This window comes from Condylura cristata, unplaced genomic scaffold (genome assembly GCF_000260355.1).
Source record: "Condylura cristata isolate star-nosed mole 26May11 unplaced genomic scaffold, ConCri1.0 scaffold00017, whole genome shotgun sequence".
Classification (NCBI taxonomy): domain Eukaryota; kingdom Metazoa; phylum Chordata; class Mammalia; order Eulipotyphla; family Talpidae; genus Condylura; species Condylura cristata.
Window position 1 is genome coordinate 3,525,796 of NW_004567118.1, and position 18,342 is coordinate 3,544,137.

At 64.0% G+C, this 18,342-nt stretch overlaps 2 protein-coding genes across 2 annotated transcripts; both read left to right on the forward strand.

The window, feature by feature from the left end:
- Positions 1 to 839: 839 nt before the first annotated feature.
- LOC101637151 (keratin, type I cytoskeletal 42) lies at positions 840 to 7,613 on the forward strand. Its single transcript, XM_004684191.2, has 8 exons — positions 840 to 1,365; positions 3,723 to 3,805; positions 3,911 to 4,067; positions 5,058 to 5,219; positions 5,725 to 5,850; positions 6,042 to 6,262; positions 7,157 to 7,206; positions 7,321 to 7,613. The coding sequence occupies exons 1-8, from the start codon at positions 898 to 900 to the stop codon at positions 7,416 to 7,418; spliced, it is 1,365 nt and encodes a 454-aa protein (XP_004684248.1). The 5' UTR covers positions 840 to 897; the 3' UTR covers positions 7,419 to 7,613.
- Positions 7,614 to 9,271: 1,658 nt separating this feature from the next.
- Positions 9,272 to 14,093, forward strand: LOC101636913 (keratin, type I cytoskeletal 17). Its single transcript, XM_004684190.2, has 8 exons — positions 9,272 to 9,829; positions 10,806 to 10,888; positions 11,270 to 11,426; positions 11,903 to 12,064; positions 12,566 to 12,691; positions 12,777 to 12,997; positions 13,096 to 13,121; positions 13,867 to 14,093. The coding sequence occupies exons 1-8, from the start codon at positions 9,383 to 9,385 to the stop codon at positions 13,959 to 13,961; spliced, it is 1,317 nt and encodes a 438-aa protein (XP_004684247.1). The 5' UTR covers positions 9,272 to 9,382; the 3' UTR covers positions 13,962 to 14,093.
- The last annotated feature ends 4,249 nt before the right edge of the window (positions 14,094 to 18,342 follow it).

Consider the following 18,342-nt stretch of genomic DNA (forward strand, 5'->3'; position numbering starts at 1 on the left):
CAGGATGTGGGGTGGCGTTCTCTTCCAGGGCGGGGGCCCTTCCCCAGGGCCGGAGCTCACACTGGCCTGTGGGAATGGGGCCCCTGCGACACAGAGCCTTCCCTGCTGCCCCCTCTGACTCCTGCGGGGACCCCCGCCAGAGGCTGGGCGCTGGGGGATGAGCCTGGGCTTCACCCTCCCCTGGCCCCACCTTGACTGATGTCACTGTCTCCAGATCCCTCTAAGCCTGCGAGGCAGGGATTACCAGCATTTGACAAACGAGGAAACTGATGCTTATGAACTGACTTCCTGAAAGACTTGAATCCAAAGCTCGCTCTGTGATGACGTCTGTCCCCTCAGCCACAGGGATCCCCCAGGCTGGGCTGGGTCTCCTTCCATAAGCTGGGGAGTGTTCCAAAAAGCTGGGGGCTCACCTGGGAGAGGAGGTCACCTTGAACCTCCCCGCCCTCTCCTGGAGCCCAGGAATGCTGGGTGGGGGGCCAGGCCCGCCTCCAGGCTGCAGGCCTGTAGAGCCTTGTTCTGGGCATTTCTGCCGCCCAGGGCTGGGTTCTGCGGACTCCCCCCAAGAGTGAGCTCAGCTACCTAATTGCATCTGAGGATGGAGGATCACCCTCCCCCGGGGCTGCAGTTCCAACCCCAGTTTTGATTTTGAGAAGACAATGGACTGCTCAGAGGCCACCATGCCCAGGCCAGGCTTGGGCAGGCAAGGGGCCCCGGGGGTGCACTGAGTGTCCAGCTGGGCCCCAGGCCCTGGGCGGCTGGTACGGAAGCAAATTACATGGCTGGGGTTTTTGGCTCTGACTTCAAGGGTCAGGGATCCAGCCCCCACTGAGCCCGGCTATAAAGGGCCCGCAGGGTGTCCGCCGGGACCAGACCCTGCTCCTGACTGTGGACGCCATGTCTGCCACCACCAGCAGCACCTACCAGTTCTCGACCTCCGGCTCCGTCAAGGGCCTGTGTGGGCCTGGCGGGGGTTTTTCTCGGGCCTCTTCCCTCCATGTCGGGGGCGCCTGTCGGGCCCCCAGCCTCCTGGGAGCCGGCAGCAGCTGTAGCAACATGTCGGTCACCTCGTCCCGCTTCTCGTCGGGCTTGGGAGGCGGCTACGGCGGGAGCTACACCTGCAGTCTGGGTGGGGGCTACGGCTCCAGCTTTGGCATGACCGATGCGCTGCTGGGGGGTGGCGAGAAGGCCACCATGCAGAACCTCAACGACCGCCTGGCCTCCTACCTGGACAAGGTGCACGCCCTGGAGGAGGCCAATGCCGACCTGGAGGTGAAGATCCACGACTGGTACAAGAAGCAGGCCCCAGGGCCGGCCCGCGACTACAGCCACTACTTCAGGACCATCGAGGACCTGCGGAGCAAGGTGGGCCTCCCCTCCCCTGTGCTAGTAACCAGCGCGGGACCTCTGTGGACATCTGTGTCCTCGGCCTCCACGACCCAGCCCCCTCTCTCCTTCTATCCTTCCACACACTCACTGGCTCTGGATCCCAGTCCCGTGTCCTCCCTGGTCCCAGGCCCCAGGGACATCCCTTGGGTGGGTGATGGAGAGAGCAGGAGGCCTTCAGAACCTCGAAGGCAGCAGAGAATCTGCGGGTGGGAAGGACACCACAGGCCAAGGCAGAGAGCAAGGAGCCTCCTTTGCCACCCGCTGTGGTCTGCACCCCGCGGGTCAGCCTCCTCCAGGCAGCCCTCCTTGGTGGGTTGCACTTGGCTGTCACTGTCACATCTCGGAATCCCTTCAACGTTTGCCTTTCAGCTTACACTCTGCTCAGTGCTGATTTCCTTGATTCTAGCATGTTCTGTGGCTGCTTTTGGGGGGTCCCTCTCTTCCCTCCATGGCGGTCATGGGGGGGGTCCTGTCTGTCCTTTCAGATTATGATGGTGGTGGGGGAGGGTGGTCCCTGAAGGAGGAGCTGTCTTCTCGCTCCTCCTGGAAACTCCCAAGGGAAGGAACTTCTTAGTCTGATGGAGGCAACACACAGACACACACGCATGGCCTGTGAGAACATGGCCTTTCTGTACATGTGGCTGGACCTTCTGCACCAGCCCTGCTCTTGAGTGTCCAGCAGCATTGCCCCCGCCCCCGCCCCCCATGTGGGTGGGAAGTTAAGGAGCCTTGAGACCCAGGTTTGGGGGAGATGAGGCTGGAGCCGGCTGGCCCTGGGAGGGCAGGTTGCTTCATTTCCTGGTGCAGAAGCAGGCTTGGTGCTGCCTGCTGGGCCGGCCACTGAGCAGGGGATTCCTGCACTTTCCCCCGGAGACAGCTGCTGGCAGCCCCAGATCAGATACTGGGCTTGGTCTGGGCAGCCGGGAGCCCAGGGGAGCCCTGTGAGTCAGCGTTCCCAGCTCTGGGGTCAGCCAGCTCCTCACTCCCACTCCCCCAGCACCCCAGGTCTTGCCCCTCTGAGTCACCCCAGGGAGCTGGCTGAGCCAAGCAGCTTCCTGAGCAGGGTGGGTGGGGGTGGGGCTGCGGCTCGGAAGGCCACTCAGGCCCACGGCGGCTTCGCGGGCCCCGGGCCTGTCCCAGGCTTGTTTCACAGAACTGAGGGCCTCCAGTGGGCTTTGCGGCGCAGGAGGAGACGCTCGGGGCTGCTTTTGCCTGCTGGGTCTCCCCACCATGCCCTAAACACGTCAGCCCTCAGTCTTCAGCAGCCCAAATGCCACTTCCACCAGGACTTCTTCCCTGCTCTGGGCCCCACCCTCACCCCACCCCCATACCTCTCCCCCCACGTCTCACAACAATAAAGACAGTCAGGAGTCAGAAATAATAACACTCCCTGACCTCCTCCTCCTCTGTTCTCTTGTGAACCCCCAGGGTGATCTGTGGCAAAGGACTTCTTCCTAGATCTCAAGTGGGACTCGTTCATTAGTCAATCAATCAATTACTTAATTACACAAATTTTAAATCCACAAATTAAAAAAAAGGTTTATTTATGTATGCATATAGAACTGGGGTACAGGCCAGAGGTGTGGGGGTGAGACAGTGGGGAGCAGAATAGGCAGATCTACTGAAACACACTGCTGAGGGAGCAGTGGGTGAGACCTTAGAGGTCTGCTGCGCCATGTGGACCACCTCCCTGGCCGGGGATCGAACTTGTGCTGAAGCAGCTGTAGGTAGCTTCATAGTGCTGCTGCATTTTAACCCGTTGCAACACCAGGGAGGGCTCAATTACACAAATGTTTTAGGGCTGACTCTGGGTCAGGCACTGTACCCAGGACTGGAGATTCCGAAGACAACAGGCAGACATGACTTTGCCCCTTGGAGCTCAGGCTTTAGCGGAGGAGGGAGTAAAAAAAGTCATAGAAAAATTGTATCTGGGAGAAGTGCTGTGGAGGAGCTATGGGGAGGAACTGACAGAAGGAGGGACCCACACCAGGAAATCATGGAGCACTTCCTGGAGGAGGTGGCAACCAAACCTAGAGGTGAATTTAGTCAGGGTAGAGGGAGTGAGGTCCAGGCAGCTTGGACTGTGATCCTATGGTGGGAGAGGTGTGCATGTGGGTCTCTCTTCTGGGATCCTGGCTACCTGTGTGGTGTCCTGTCCCCTCCCTGGTAACCCGTGTCTGGTATCCAATCCCTTCCCTGCATTCCCAGCAGGTGCTCCCATTCCAGCCAGAGCCCCTAGCTCCCTCACTCTGACCCCTCTCACATGGACTGCAAGAGGGGTTTGCTGGGACCTTCCTGGGCTGCCTAGTTCACCAAATCCTGGTGTCCCCCAGATCCTGGCGGCCACCATCGACAACGCCAACTTGGTGCTGCAGATTGACAATGCCCGCCTGGCCGCCGACGACTTCCGCACCAAGTGAGTCTGCTCCAGTGTGGGTGGGCTCTGGGCCTGTACCCCACAAACCCCCTACGGCACGAGGGGTGGCCACACACTCTGTGGCTCACGCCTGCATCCCTGCAGGTACGAGACGGAGCTGAACCTGCGCATGAGCGTGGAGGCCGACACCAATGGCCTGCGCCGGGTGCTGGACGAACTGACCCTGGCCAGGACTGACCTGGAGATGCAGATCGAGAGCCTGAAGGAGGAGCTGGCCTACATGAAGAAGAACCACGAGGAGGTGAGGAAGAAAGCTTAGCAACGAAGCAGGAAGTGGCCTGGGACGAGTGAGGCTGGGCCCTGCCTTCCTGGGCCAGAGCCTCTGGGGGGGTCCTGGCTCTGCCCCGGGCCCCCCGAGGGCCCTGGTATGGCCTCTCCCCAAGGACTGCTTCCTTTGTCCCTGCAGGCGCAGCCCACTGCGGTGACAGTTAACTAGCTAATGAGCGAGCCAGTCTAAGAGCAAGCGTGCTAATTATTATAATTAATTGTAATGGTGATAGTCATAACAACAAACATCTGCACATTACAAGTGATTCACAGCAATTATCTCAGCTGATATCCACGGCTGGGCGAAGGAGGCTCGGCTTCCGGCCAGTGAGACCGAGAACCGGAGGCCGCGGGGCTTCTCCAGGTGGCACAGGGCTTCCCTCCGGTCTGTCTGACCCGTATTTATTTATGTCAAGGTCTGCCACCACCCTGCCACCTCCCCCACCTTCCTTTTCCAAACAGTATTGGGCCCCAGGGACCTCAAGGCTTGGCCTAGGATGAGGACCAATGACTCTGAGGAGGACAAATGAGCCCGGTGGCCCCTTCTAGCTGACCACTGAGCTGCCTGGCTGGGGGTCTAAGCCCTGCGCAGTGGAGGATGGACCGCCTCTCCTCTTGGCTTTGAGGCTGGTTGTCTGCTGCATTTCCCACATCCTCGGAGGCCTGGCTTGGCCTCTCGGGCGCTGGCACTGCTGTGTGGTTGGCCATGGGGACATGGCAGGTGGTGGGGCAATGGGTGAGGTTGTCCCGGCTTGGCCCCCACCGCGACTAGGACTTGCCATCTCTGCTGCCCCAGCATACATGGGGGTGGACCCAAGTGTGTAGAGGAAGGCTGGACCTCACTGCCCTGCACGTTTGGGGCATGATCACAGCAGGCCTGTCTGTCACCTGCGCCCAGCTCCACGAGGTGCAGAGGGCAGGCCTCAGGTGGCTCTGCATGAGCTCCTGTTCTCCCTCTGTCCAGGAGATGAACTCCCTGCGAGGCCAGGTGGGCGGGGACGTCAGCGTGGAAATGGACGCCGCGCCCGGCGTGGACCTGAGCCGCGTCCTCAACGAGATGCGCGACCAGTACGAGAAGATGGCGGAGAAGAACCGCAAGGACGCGGAGGACTGGTTCTTCAGCAAGGTGGGTGGCCGCGCGTGCGCTGTGGCGGAGTACCGGCTGTGCAGCCGAAGGACATCTGGAAACCTCTGGCCCAAGCCCTGGAGTTAGATGCAAGCTGCGAGGCTCCGAGAGGCATCGGCACGCCCTCCGCTGTGTCCCCGGGAGAGATCCGGGTCTCGGCTCCCGGCGGGGCCGCACGCTGGCGCAGGTGTGTGTATTTGGCGCATAACGCGTGGCCTCCGTTGACACCCTGGGCGTCTGCAGGGCCCTGGACGGTCAAGGCACAAGAAGAGCAACGGGGGGCCAGTCTCCTGCTGTGCCAGTGGTTCAGGGGTGGAGCGGAAGCGGGTGGCCAGTGCAGGTGAATGTGCTCAGTTCCAGCGGGTCTCCCTGTGTTTGGGGCTCCCTGGAAGTCAGGGAGGGGCTTGGGGAGCAGGTCTGGGCCGCCCGGGCTCAGGGCCGCAGCTGTCCTGTGCGCCCCCTGCGCGGGCCTCCCTCAGCCCCGCCGCCCTGCCTTCCCCTGCAGACCGAGGAGCTGAACCGCGAGGTGGCCACCAACACGGAGGCCCTGCAGAGCAGCAGGACAGAGATCACGGAGCTCCGCCGCTCGGTGCAGAACCTGGAGATCGAGCTGCAGGCCCAGCTCAGCATGGTGGGCCCCCCCACCCCCGGCCTGGGCCCGCACCCGCCACCCCAGGGTGGGCCCCACCTCACCGACCCCTGGTCGCCGCCCCGCATACCAGCAGCGCCCCAGCCCCACGCGGGCGGGTCCCTTCCCTGTGTGCTGTGCTGTGGGGCAGGGGCCCCGCTCGGCCTCACCCGGCGTGTCCCGTCGGCCCATAGAAAGCGTCGCTGGAGGGCAGCGTGGCGGAGACCGAGGCGCGCTACGGGGCGCAGCTGGCCCAGCTGCAGGGGCTCATCGGCAACATCGAGCAGCAGCTGTGTGAGGTGCGCTGCGACATGGAGCGCCAGAACCACGAGTACCAGGTGCTGCTGGACGTGAAGTCCAGGCTGGAGCAGGAGATCGCCACGTACCGCCGCCTGCTGGAGGGCGAGGACACCCAGTGAGTGGGCCCAGGGCTGCTCCCCCCCGGGGGTGGCAGCTCCCTGCTAAGGGCTGGGGGGAGGAGCAGAGGGCCGACGGAGCTCCGAAGTCCGAGTTAAAGCTGCTAGACGCTGTAGGCGCTGTAGGCGCCGGGAGGCAGCGGAGCGGCTCGGGCGACAGGATCGCTCAGGACCTTCACTCCGGCTGCAGAGGGAGAAGCAGCTCACAGGGGTCTCGGTGGGGCCAGGGAGACCCGGGAGGAGGCTGGAGCAGGCAGCGGCAGGGAGCAGAGTCCTACCCTTGGTGGGCAGGGCAGGGTAGGGAGGGGTGAGCCCACGTGTCACAGCTGCCTCCGGCAGGGCTGGAGCGGGGACGGTGACTCTTCAGGGCGACTCTGAGGGCTGTGTGAGCGCTTGGGGTGTTATGCCTGGTTTCTGCCACCGTGGAGACGCGCGTACCCAGGGTGGGGGGGAGCTGGCAGGGTGGGTAAGGCCGGCGTAAAGGTGCTGAGAATGCCCTGCAGTCCCCTGTTACCAGAGTCCAGCATTTTCCTCTCTGCTGGTGGGGAAGTCCATCTGTAGTCTAGCCACAGTCTCTCCTGCTTTAACTGATTTGTCGGGCCCTTTAGGGCATGGAAAAACCGCTTGCTCAGCTTCTCCTTGTAAATCCTGGTGAGCCGCAGAACCTCGGGCCCAGGGCTGGGGTGTCCTCTGCCCTTGTTCCTTCTTCCTGCCTCATCTTTGATGCTGTGGTGGCCTGCTTTTCCCTGCACTGCTGCTGTCATTTCTCCCTGCTTTGGGAGGGGCTTCTCCCGCCGCCCCCCGTCTCCCCAGCCACGCTACTCCCCAGCAGCCAGCCCGGGGGGCTGGGTTCCACCGGCCCCCCTGGGCTGACCGGCCCCCTTTCCTTGCAGCCTGGCCGGTCAGTACTCCTCATCCTTGGCCTCGCAGCCCACCCGAGAAGGTAAGAGCCTGCCTGGTCCTGCCCGGCGGGCAGCGGGGAGAGGCCGAGGACCCTCAGCGGGAGACTGGGGAGGGCTGGGCCTGAGGTTGCCTATGTCTCCTCCGCTGCCCACAGCCTCGGTGACCAGCCGCCAGGTCCGCACCATCGTGGAGGAGATGCAGGATGGCAAGGTGGTCTCCTCCCGCGAGCAGGTCCACCGCTCGACCCACTGAGGCCCCTTTCTCCCTGCAGCTGCCCAGCCTCGAGGGCCAAGGGGCTGCCCTCGCTTCCAGCTCCCAGCATGCCACCACCATGCCCCAGTTGCCTGACTGCACCCCCAACGGGGAGCTGTGACCTTTTTGTATCTGCTCCCTGCAGCCCTCACCAGGGGCCTCCTGGCTCTGCCTCTGTGACTGCTATTAAAGCTTTGCCTGAAGTTCAATGCCTGGTGTCATCAGCTTGGTTGTTGACTTAGGGCAGGTGGATGGAGGGTGGGGGGAGGGGAGGGTTTGTGGAGTGGTTGGGGGAGGTGTTTGTTACCTGCCAACTTGCCTGGGCCTGGTGCCCTTGGGAGGACCCTGGAGGGAGCAGGATTGAGCGTGCAGAGTTGGGACATACATCTGGCTGGGAAAGCTTCTAAGAATCAGCTCCTGGGTCCCTGTTGCTGGGGCTGATCCCTGGGAGGGCCCCGCAGCTTTGCTGGGAACCACACCTGTGACAGACATTCCCTGCCTCATCCAGGGCGGGTCCAGGTTCCAGATCAGAGGGAGAAGTGCCCGGCAGGGGGCTTTCCAGGAGCTTTCCCCTCGCTGATGGGGAGGGGAGGTGGCAGCCACAGACACAGTCAGTCCAGGAAACCAGACCGGCTCTGGCTGGCTGGGGGTGTGTGCGGGGCGGGGTGGCTGCCGTGCCGGTGAGCGTGGGGGGGCGTCCTGTTTGCTTTGGTGGCTTGGCAGCCGCTGGGCTATTGGGGAATCTCTCTCAGCTGCTGGCCGGGGCTGTCTGGGCCTGTCTGGAGAGGGGAAGCCACCGGCAGCCTGAGACACAACTGCATCCGCCCAGCGGGCCTGCTGAGACCCTGGGAGCCTGGGCTGGGGGGAGGCTTGACCCACCCCGACCTTGCCCAGTGTCCTGTAGGGTTCCCAGCTGGTCAGGACCTGTGGTCTAGGTCTCTCACGTGGGACAGGATGTGCGGAAGGGGGACGTTGAATGAAGTGGGAGGGAGCGTGCGCACTCTCCTATCTTTCTCAGTTCCCCGTGGACTTCCCCACCCAGCCTGCCATTGCCCATCCTAAAGGGAAGCCCCTTTTCTGCCTGCCCTGGGGCTCAGGATTCGGAGGGAGGTGGGGAAGGTGCAAGAGGAGGCTCACCAGTGGGTCTCAGGGCAGGGTGGAGGTGGAGGAGTAGGGGGCTGGGGGGGATTGTGGGTGGTGGGGATGGTGGGGGGCCAGGGCAGCCAACTGACCAGAGGGAAGCAGCCTCTCGAGGGCCTCCTTGGTGATGGGGCTCTGCAGAAGGGGATCCCCCGAGGTCCACGGCTGCTGTGGCCCGGAGGGGTGAAGGAGGCCGCACTGCCAGCTCAGCCGTGAGTTAGGTGGGTCGGGACATACTCTGAGGCCCATCGGCTGAGACACAGCACTCCTGTGTGGCGCCGCGGGCCCAGTGGCCTCAGGTCCGGTTTCCGAAGGCAGGACAAGGTCTTGGTCCTGCTTGTCTCGGGGAGCAGCCTCAGGCTGGGCTGCCTGGCTCCCCAGCCCATTGCCCCACCAGAGCAGGGTCCAGGCGGGCACGTGGGGGTGGCAGCTGCCTGGGAGAGCCCAGGGCCGGTGACGTCCTGCTTTTCCTCTTCCCCTATTAGGTCATGGGAAAGCATAGCTTCAGGGCCCGCCTGAATCACAGGTGACAGCCCGAGACCAGCGATACACACTTGTTCACGCAGACGCCCAGCACGGGGGTTCGGAGCAATGAGCAAAGCCCCGCTGGTGGGAGGGGAGGGGGCCCGCAGCCACCTGGGAGCTGGCAGGCGGCCAGCGGTGATGAAAGCCCAGGGGAATGGAAACCCAGGAGCAAGCCTGTTGTAATCGCTACGCCCACTTGCCGGCCTATAAAGGAGGCACGCGGGTCCCGGCAGCGACATGCTCCTTGGGTTTCTCTCTCCTTGAACCCTCTTGCTTTGTGCCTGCCAGCGCCCGCCGCCATGACCACCACCATCCGCCAGTTCACCTCCTCCAGCTCCATCAAGGGCTCCTCCGGCCTGGGGGGCGGCTCGTCCCGCACCTCCTGCCGGCTGTCGGGCAGCCTGGGCACTGGCTCCTGCAGGCTGGGGTCAGGGGGAGGCCTGGGCAGTGCCCTCGGTGGGGGCAGCAGCTACTCCAGCTGCTATAGCTTCGGCTCTGGCGGCAGCTATGGCGGCAGCTTTGGGGGCAGCTTTGGGTCTGTGGATGGGCTGTTGGCTGGAGGCGAGAAGGCCACCATGCAGAACCTCAACGACCGCCTGGCCTCCTACCTGGACAAGGTGCGCGCCCTGGAGGAGGCCAACACCGACCTGGAGGTGAAGATCCGCGACTGGTACCAGAAGCAGGCCCCGGGGCCTGCCCGCGACTACAGCCACTACTACCACACCATCGAGGACCTGAAGAACAAGGTGGGGCCTGTAGGGGAGGGACCTGGGGGGGCGCAGCTTCTCCCCACCCTCATTCCATCCCCTGGGCTCCAGCCCTGGACGAGGCCTAGAATTAGCATGGGCTGCCCTAGCTAGTCCAGGACAGCTTGGCTCTGACGTGGCTTCTGGAGCCCGCCTGGGCCCCCCGTGCCTCCTCTCCCCAACTGGGGCAGCAGCCTGACCAGGCCCATCCTCGGTTCCATTCTCGTGGAGTTTCCTGGCAGCTTGTGTGAGCTCAGCCTGAGCGGGTGCCTGAGGAGGCTGGACCCATGAGGGGCTGGATGTGAGGCCACCCCCTCCCTCCTTGGAGCCAGAGGGGTTTGGGGAGATGGCGGGATGAGGCGTGTCAGTGAGCTCCCAATGGCACCTTCTGGGAGGAGGAGGCAGGAGGGCAGGGCGGGACCTTTGGAGGTGTCTTGCGAGCCTTATTTGGGCACTTTTCTGGCTTCCCTATCCCTCCTGCTGCCCTCTCAACAATGGGGCTCAGCGAACCTCAGGGAGCCAGGCTGCCTGCTGGAGCCCAGGCTCGGGGTCACCAGGGGTCCTGATTCACAACTTGGGGCTGCTCTTCAATGAGGGCTCCTTTAAGCTCCCTCTGGGGAGCCCCTCGGGGGCATGGTGTCCCCAGGTGTGAAGGAGGAGGTTTGTTTGCATCCACCCCGCTTCTGGGATTCCGGGAAGGCTCCTGCCAGGGACCATTGTCCTTCCGGTCTGGACGCTCCCCACCTGCCCTTGATGGAAGCAGGCCCTGGTGTGTGTAGGGAGCTGGGGGCAGGGGGAGAAGGTTCAGGACACCTGAGCCCTATGGGCTCCGCCTCTACCACCAATCACACTCAGCAAGAGGCAGGAGGGAGGGCTCCTGGGAAGCAGCCACATCCATCCTGGCTGCAGCAGGGAGACCCCCTGCAGGGCCCCGGGTGACTCCCCCACAGTGACGAGATGCCGCCCGTCCCCGCAGATCCTCACGGCCACCGTGGACAACGCCAGCATCCTGCTGCAGATCGACAACGCCCGCCTGGCTGCTGACGACTTCCGCACCAAGTGAGCCGCAGTCAGTGGGCGCAGGCAGCCAGAGCTGGGGCACCCCAGCGAGGGCAACTTGGTCTAGGACTGGGGGTGGGAAGCCCTAAGTGCGGCTGAGCGCCCACCTCTGAGTGCAGGATGCAGCCCCTGCTGGGGTCACTGGGCTCAGGCAGGTGATGAAGAGGAGGTGGCGGGGTGGGAGGCGGGAGGGCAGTTAGGGAGCTGGTGGGTGTGGGGCCTGGCCCTGCGTGGGCTCAGGGGCCCGGGCTGCAGTTTGCTTCGACTCTGCTCCCTCATCCTTCCTTACAAAGCCTCCGAGTCCTGGGGAAGGCAGTGCTGGGCCCGGCCTGGGCCTGCCAGGCTCAGCGTCTAGGCTTAAGTCCCTGCATTCCTTTGCAGGTTCGAGACGGAACAGGCCCTGCGCATGAGCGTGGAGGCCGACATCAACGGCCTGCGCCGGGTGCTGGACGAGCTGACCCTGGCCAGGGCCGACCTGGAGATGCAGATCGAGAACCTCAAGGAGGAGCTGGCCTACCTGCGGAAGAACCACGAGGAGGTGAGGGCCAGGATGTCAGGTCACAGAGGCTGTGCAAGGGTGGCGGGGCTCTGGGCTGTGCCAAGGCGGAGCCTGTGGGACGAGGGTGGGCAGGTGCACGAGGTCCCCCTGCTCCATTCCCTGGTTGGGGCCCTCCCAGGCTGCAGAGCCCGCAGGAGGCAGGGGTGAAGCCTCTTCCCTGCCCCAGTTCAAACCCTTAAATCTGGACCCCAAGTAGATGTTTGGAAACTAGAGGGGATGTTTTGGGGGAACACCCTAGGGATTAGATTTTGCTTCCTGGGGAGCCCAGAGTCCAGTGGCCCTCCCATCTGTGGAGGAGCCAGAGCCACACCAAGCAGGTGACAGAGTGACAGAGTGACAGAGTGGGAAGGACAGCAGGTGCAGGAGAGGCAGGCAGAGGGCTCCCGGTGGGGGGGCAAGGCAGGCAGTGAGTGATGGCGCGGCCTGGAGCCCCCCACAAGCCCCGTTCTCCACAGGAGATGAGTGTCCTGCGAGGCCAGGTGGGCGGTGAGATCAACGTGGAGATGGACGCCGCGCCCGGCGTGGACCTGAGCCGCGTCCTCAACGAGATGCGCGACCAGTACGAGAAGATGGCGGAGAAGAACCGCAAGGACGCGGAGGACTGGTTCTTCAGCAAGGTGGGGGCGGCTGTGGCCAGGGCCTCTCCTGGGGGTGTGTGCAAGGTTGACCCCTGGGAATGAGCTCAGTGCTGGGGGTCCCCGGGAACTCTAGTCTCAGCAAGCCTCATGGACCCCGAAGAAGGTCACACAGGCACAGCTGGGCTTGGCTCGCGCGGGGGCGGGGCGGGGGAACCCCACGGGGGGGGGAGGTAGAGGGCGCAGACGGGCACAGCCCTCTGTCCCCCAAGGGGTCAGACTGCCTGCTGGGCTGGGCTCAGGCTTGCCTCCCACTGTAGGGGATAAAGGCGAAACCTAGCATTCCGGGAGGTGCCTGGGCTTGGGCGTGGAATGTGGGTGAGGACGCAGGTTGGGGAGGGGGTCTGAGAGGCGGAGAGGTGAGCAGGGAGCTGTGTGAGGGTGTGATGGACAGTGGGAAGAGCCGCAGGTGCCTGGGAGGCCGAGGGGCCTCTGGCTCCAGACGCCAAGTTCATGTTGCCTCCTCGTGCATTGTGTCTGCAGACCGAGGAGCTGAACCGCGAGGTGGCCACCAACAGCGAGCTGGTGCAGAGCGGCAAGAGCGAGATCTCGGAGCTCCGGCGCTCCGTGCAGGCCCTGGAGATCGAGCTGCAGTCCCAGCTCAGCATGGTGGGCCCCGGCCGGCTGGCGGTAGGTGGGGCCCCGACGGACACACGCCAGCCTTGCTGACCCTGGCTCTCCTCCGCTCCTGCAGAAAGCGTCCCTGGAGGGCAGCCTGGCGGAGACGGAGAACCGCTACTGCATGCAGCTGTCCCAGATCCAGGGGCTGATCGGCAGCGTGGAGGAGCAGCTGGGCCAGCTGCGCTGCGAGATGGAGCAGCAGAGTCAGGAGTACAAGATCCTGCTGGACGTGAAGACCAGGCTGGAGCAGGAGATCGCCACCTACCGCCGCCTGCTGGAGGGCGAGGACGCCCAGTGAGTGGGGGGGCCCAGGGCAAGGTGGGGGCCCCAGGGCAAGGTGGGCTTCTGAACCCACATCTAATCTCCTCTCTGATTTTTTTTTTTTTTTGCAGCCTGACTCAGTACAAACCCAAAGAACGTAAGGATCTTGCTAGCTGAGGTTTGGGGCTGCTCTGGGCCAGAGGCCGCCTGCACAAGGCTGGGGAGGGTCCCCAGGGCCTCCTGGGAATGGTGGCTGAGCCTCGCAGGGATGCGGGAAGGGACCCACTTAGGGTTCAGGGTTTTTTCTCAGGGACTCGGGGGCGGGGGTGACACTTTCTGGTCAGGAGGTAGGTGAGCAGGGAAAGGACGCTTACCCTGGAGATGCTGGCCGGATGGGAGACCCGGCCTAGCTCTCGGGGAGTTAGGGCCGAGGCCTCGTGGTCCTGACCTGAGCCCCTACAGCTGAGCAGCAGCCATCCTGCCTCAGGTCTAGTCTGTGGGAGAAGGGGAAGTGGGCCTTGTCCTCCAGTCTGGTGGGCAGGTAAGGTAATGGGGGGATCTAGTTCTTGGCCAGGAGGTCCCAGTGTGATGGGGGAACAGAGCACGGTCCAGGTCCTGGAGGCTGCGGACAAGCGGAGGGAGATAGACCTGTTTCCCACCCGCCAGGCTCCTCTCTAGAGCAGGACCAGCATCAGAATGAAACCATCCTCGGGGACAGAGAGAAGGAAGGAAGGGCACGCACAGTGGCCAGGGCAGGAGGGATGCACGTGACATGATGTTGGGGGACCAGTCCAGACGTGACATCGGTGGCCACGGGGGAGACAGCGCTCAGCTCCGGGCCGGGGGACCGAGTGGGGGGCAGGCCTCTCAGCCCCCGCTCACCTGGGGGGTGTCTCCTGCAGCCGTGACCACCCGCCAGGTGCGCACCATCGTGGAAGAGGTGCAGGACGGCAAGGTCATCTCCTCCCGCGAGCAGGTCCACCAGACCACCCGCTGAGGACACCGCTTCCTGATCACCCGCCCCCGCAGGGCAGGGGGGCAGCCGCCCCCGATGACCCCACAGCCCCTGCAGCTGCCGGCCTCCCCAGCCCGGCCTCCGCCCTGCTCCTGCCCTGCCTGAATAAAGCTTGTGGACTCAGATGTGACGTGTGCTCTGGTTGTGGCCGCTGAAGTGGGCCTGGGGCGGAGAGGGGGTGGGGAGGGGTGTCCATGGACACAGCTTCATCCCTTGAGGTCAATTTGGTGTCAGGGGACATCTTAGAGGGGAGCAAATTGTAGAACTGGGAAGAACTTGGGGGGGGGGCTTTAAAACTCCCAAGAGCCTGAGAGCTGAGGGAGGGTGTCCAGGGATGCCAGGTCTGAGGTGTGGTCAGCATTTGGGGGCATCTCAGGTGGCCTCTTGCCCTTTCAGTAGGTCCGTGACCTTGGGCTGTTGCTGTGCCTCCTTTTCTCATCCATAAAAGGAGGCTGTGAGAGCCAGAGGGATGACACAGCCCAGCCAGTTGTCCCCAAGGTCCTGTGGGTAGTGTCCACCTCCGGGAGGGGTGGTGGTGGGCCAGGGCTGAGAGGAGTGTTGTGTGGTGCAGGGCAGAGGGAAGGTGGGGGCGGCTGGACGTTCGGGCTCAAGTTCCTGTGCTAGTGTGGGGGAACCCCCAAGGGACGGTGGGTCTCCCAGGAGACCCCCATCACTTCCACCTTAGGGGTGCAAACTGGAAACTTATGCTGCAGAATCTGTGGACCCCAGGGAAGAGTGGGAGAAAGGGGGGCCCTCTCATGAGGGTGTTTCCTCAAGCGCTCAGCCACTGCCTAGGAGGGGCGGGGGTGTTGGGGGGTTGTGCCACCTTCCCTGGCACCTGTCTCCCCTTGGGCCCCGTGGCCACAGCCGGGCAGCAAGGGCTGGCGGGAAACTGGCCCCGGGAAGGGGGAGCATGGCCCTGCCCTAGCCAGCCCAGGCCTGGAAGCCTCCCCTTGGGTAAACCAGCACTAGGTGGGGTGGGCCTTATTGTCTAGTTTTCTTGGAGAAGTGGGCGTGAGTGGAGGGGGTTAGTGAGGGGCAGAGCACCTCTACTCCGCTTCATTGGCCAGCCTGGTGCTGACTGCTACAGAATTGGTCAGAGGAGGGCTGTCCAGACACCCCGCACGAGCCAGAGCCGAGGGTGGGCCTGGGGCGGGCAGGGGGCAGGTGCAGCCGAGCCCCCACGCCCCACCTCCCCAAGCCCCGAGGCTGCAGGCTGAGCCCCGTCTATGAAGTGGGCAGCTGGATGAGGACTCTGGGCAGCTCACCAGTCCTTTCTGTGCCTTGGAAACCGCAGTAAACAAGGGGTGTGAGGAAACCCAGGTAACGGCCCTCTGCCTGACGCCCGCGGGCTCCCTGGTGCCAGGAGCTCGCAGTCCCCCCGCCCTCCCCGGCGCCGCAGGCACAACGCCACCCCACTCTCCTGGTGTCCGTGCCCAGTATCTGGGAGGCGAGTGTGGCTCTGCTCTCCGCTGGCTGCCAGGGCACGGCTGGGGCCGGAGGGCGGCGAGAGGAGGCACTGCTCCCTCCAGGCTTCCCGCCTTTCTCCCCTCTTTCCCCCACAGACCCCCCCACTCAGCCCCAAGTAGAAGAACCGGCCCTGGCCTGGGCTGGCGCATCCGAGGGTGATGTCATTTATCTGGAAGTGCAGGGAGCGGCACGGGCGCCCCATTGTGTGGAAGGGGACACTGAGGCTCCCAGGAGCGTGACTCAGGCCCTGTCTGGGTCCCACACGCCACGGGAGGGCCGGGCATCCTGGGAAGAGGAGCGGGGCAGCCCCACCCCAGCCCCGCCCCAGCGCTCGGGCAGGGGACTCAGGGGATCTCTCAGAGAAGTCCTCTGCTGCTAATGGGGTGACCGAGGCGGGTCCGCGCGTGAGGCTGTGTCGGGGGCCCCTCTGCTGGGGCCGAGGCCCCTCCACGCAGTGGTGCTCAGGAAGCCATGACGGGGGCAGCAGAGCCGAGCCAGTGAGGAAGCAGCCACCACGCTGGGGCCAGGCCCCCCGGATGGCCCTGAAGCCCCCCTTTTCCTGAGTCCCAGGCCTGGCCTGGGGGTCTGCTTGGGGCTGGAGTCTGAGGTCTCTTGTGGATGATGTGCAGAATTTTGGGGGATTTTCAGGAACCCCAAGCTGACCCAGGCTGCTGGGAAACTGCCGGGGGCTGGTGTGGGCGTCTAGCTTGGGAGTGCAGAGGGACTCACAATTCGTCTGCACCCCCTTATCGGCCAACAGGCCTGTGGTTGCCTCAGAGCTTCATCCCCTGTCACGTGGTGCTCACACCCCTGGTTCCAGCCCCTGGGGCTCCGCTTTGGGGCTCCGCTTTGTCTCCCACCCACTGGCGGCAGGTGAGCCGGCAGCACTTGCAGGCCCCATGCGGCAGGAAGGCTTCCCTGCGGCTGCGGCTGCGGCTGCGTGCTCTGCGCCTGGCCTGGCTGGGCTGGGGCGGGGCACGGCTCTGGTCTGGGCTGCCCTGGGGAGGGACAGGGCCTGGCCTAAAGGACCCCAGTCTCGGGGTGGTGAGGAGGGCAGAGTGGGGGGCCGACAATCTGTCCTTAGCCCTATGCAGGGTGTTTCTTGTGCCTCCCCACGCTGCGGGCGTGAAGACAACGTGGGCAGTGGGAAGGCCTTGCCCACCAGGCACGGAGCCAAGCGTGACCAGCTGAGGGTCCCCCCATGGAGGAGCAGCCCCTACTCTCAGAAGGTGGAGCCAGGCTGGAGGCAGGGGGACCACCTGTGGCGGCTGGTGCTCTCAGACTCGGGACCCTGTCCCCACCCGGGACTGTGCTCAGTCCCCAGGAGCCGGGATTCCCTGCAGCCCTGCGTGCAATAGGCGGCACATAGTGGGCACTTTATAAATACAGCGACCACCACGGGCCTGTGCCTGATTTTTTTTTTTAAGATTTTTTTATTTGTGTATACAGAACTGGGGTACAGGCCAGAGGTGCAGGGGCGGTGAGAGGATTCACCAGAGACAGAGTGGGGAGCAGAACAGGCCGACTGATGAAGTACACTGCTGAGGGGAGCAGCGGGCAGGTCAGGAGGGGTCTGCCATGCCATGTGGTCACCTCCAGGGCAGGCAGGGATCGAACTCATGCTGAAGTGGCTTTAGCTTCTTAGAGCTGCGCTTTAACCTGCTGCGCCACCAGGGAGGGCCTGTGCCTGATTTTAATGCCACTTCTAATCCTCTAAAGTCTCTGTCAACTTACAGTCCTATTCCCCAGAAGAGGAAATGGAAGCTCAGGGAGGTGGAAGGATTTCCCCACAGCCTGACCCTCCCTGACCACCCCTCCCCACCCCTGCCCTCTCCCAGCTCTCCTTCTCCTCCTCCCTCCAGTCCCCTCCCGCCCCCAGGCCCACTCCAGGCTGCCTGTCCTGACTCTGGGCAGGCTTCTCTTTCTTCATCCTGCCCTGAAGCCTGTGACTCCAGCTGCCACCAGGAGCGGGGGTCCCCTCTCCCCTCTGTCTCTTTGGGACGCCCTTTCCTTCCTCCTGCCCCTGCAGCCTCTTGGTCCCCACAAGCCCCTGGGAGCCCATAGCTCCCTGCACCAGGCTCTCTGGGGATGCCAGAGGGTCGAGCAGCTTCCCACGGGAGCCTGGTGCTCTCTGGGCTGGGGATCACACACAAGTCGGGGCGTGCATTGGCCAATCGTGGTTCCTGTCCAGCTCAGGTATGAGGTGACCTCATAGCCGAGATGGGGTGGGGTGGGGGAGGAACCCATCGCCTGTAGGCGCCAGGTGGGTGGGAACAGGACACTGGCGCTCTCAGCCGGGGTGGGCTGCCCTGAGGAAAAGCCCCTTTGGCCTTCCCTGTCCATTCAGCTCCTCCTGACCACTCCAGGCACCTTCTGGAGAGCATCTGGGGGCCAGGGCTGGGGGGCAGCCCCACCTCACTGCTGAGGCTTAGCGTGGGTTAAAGCCCACCCAGCTGTGTCCCTCCGGCCCTGCCCCCAGGCTTCCTGCCACCAGTCGTTAAGTTCCCAGCTGCAATATGGCCTCCTCGGTCTGATGACAGTTCCCAGGCCAGAGTCACGCCATCATCCCCCATCCCGGCCCAGTGCCGGCCGGTGGGGCTGGTCTGTGGTATGGCCTGAGCTGGCCGGCAGCTTCCTCAGCTTCTCAGCCCACGCGGGCGCCCACCTCTCAAGGCCGGGCCTGTGTCTCACCCACCCTGGCTCCTCCAGCCGCCGGAGGGTGTGCTGGGGCAGAGAGCAGAGCTGTGGGGGGCCCTGGGGGCAGCGGGAGAGCGGGGTGAAGCTCTGTTATGGGCTGGAGCCTCTGTTCTTCTGCTTCCTTCCATGCTTGTAACGTGGGCAGGGCTTTCACCGCCTCTGGCTGGGCTCGGCGTCCTTGCTCGTTTCTGGCTCT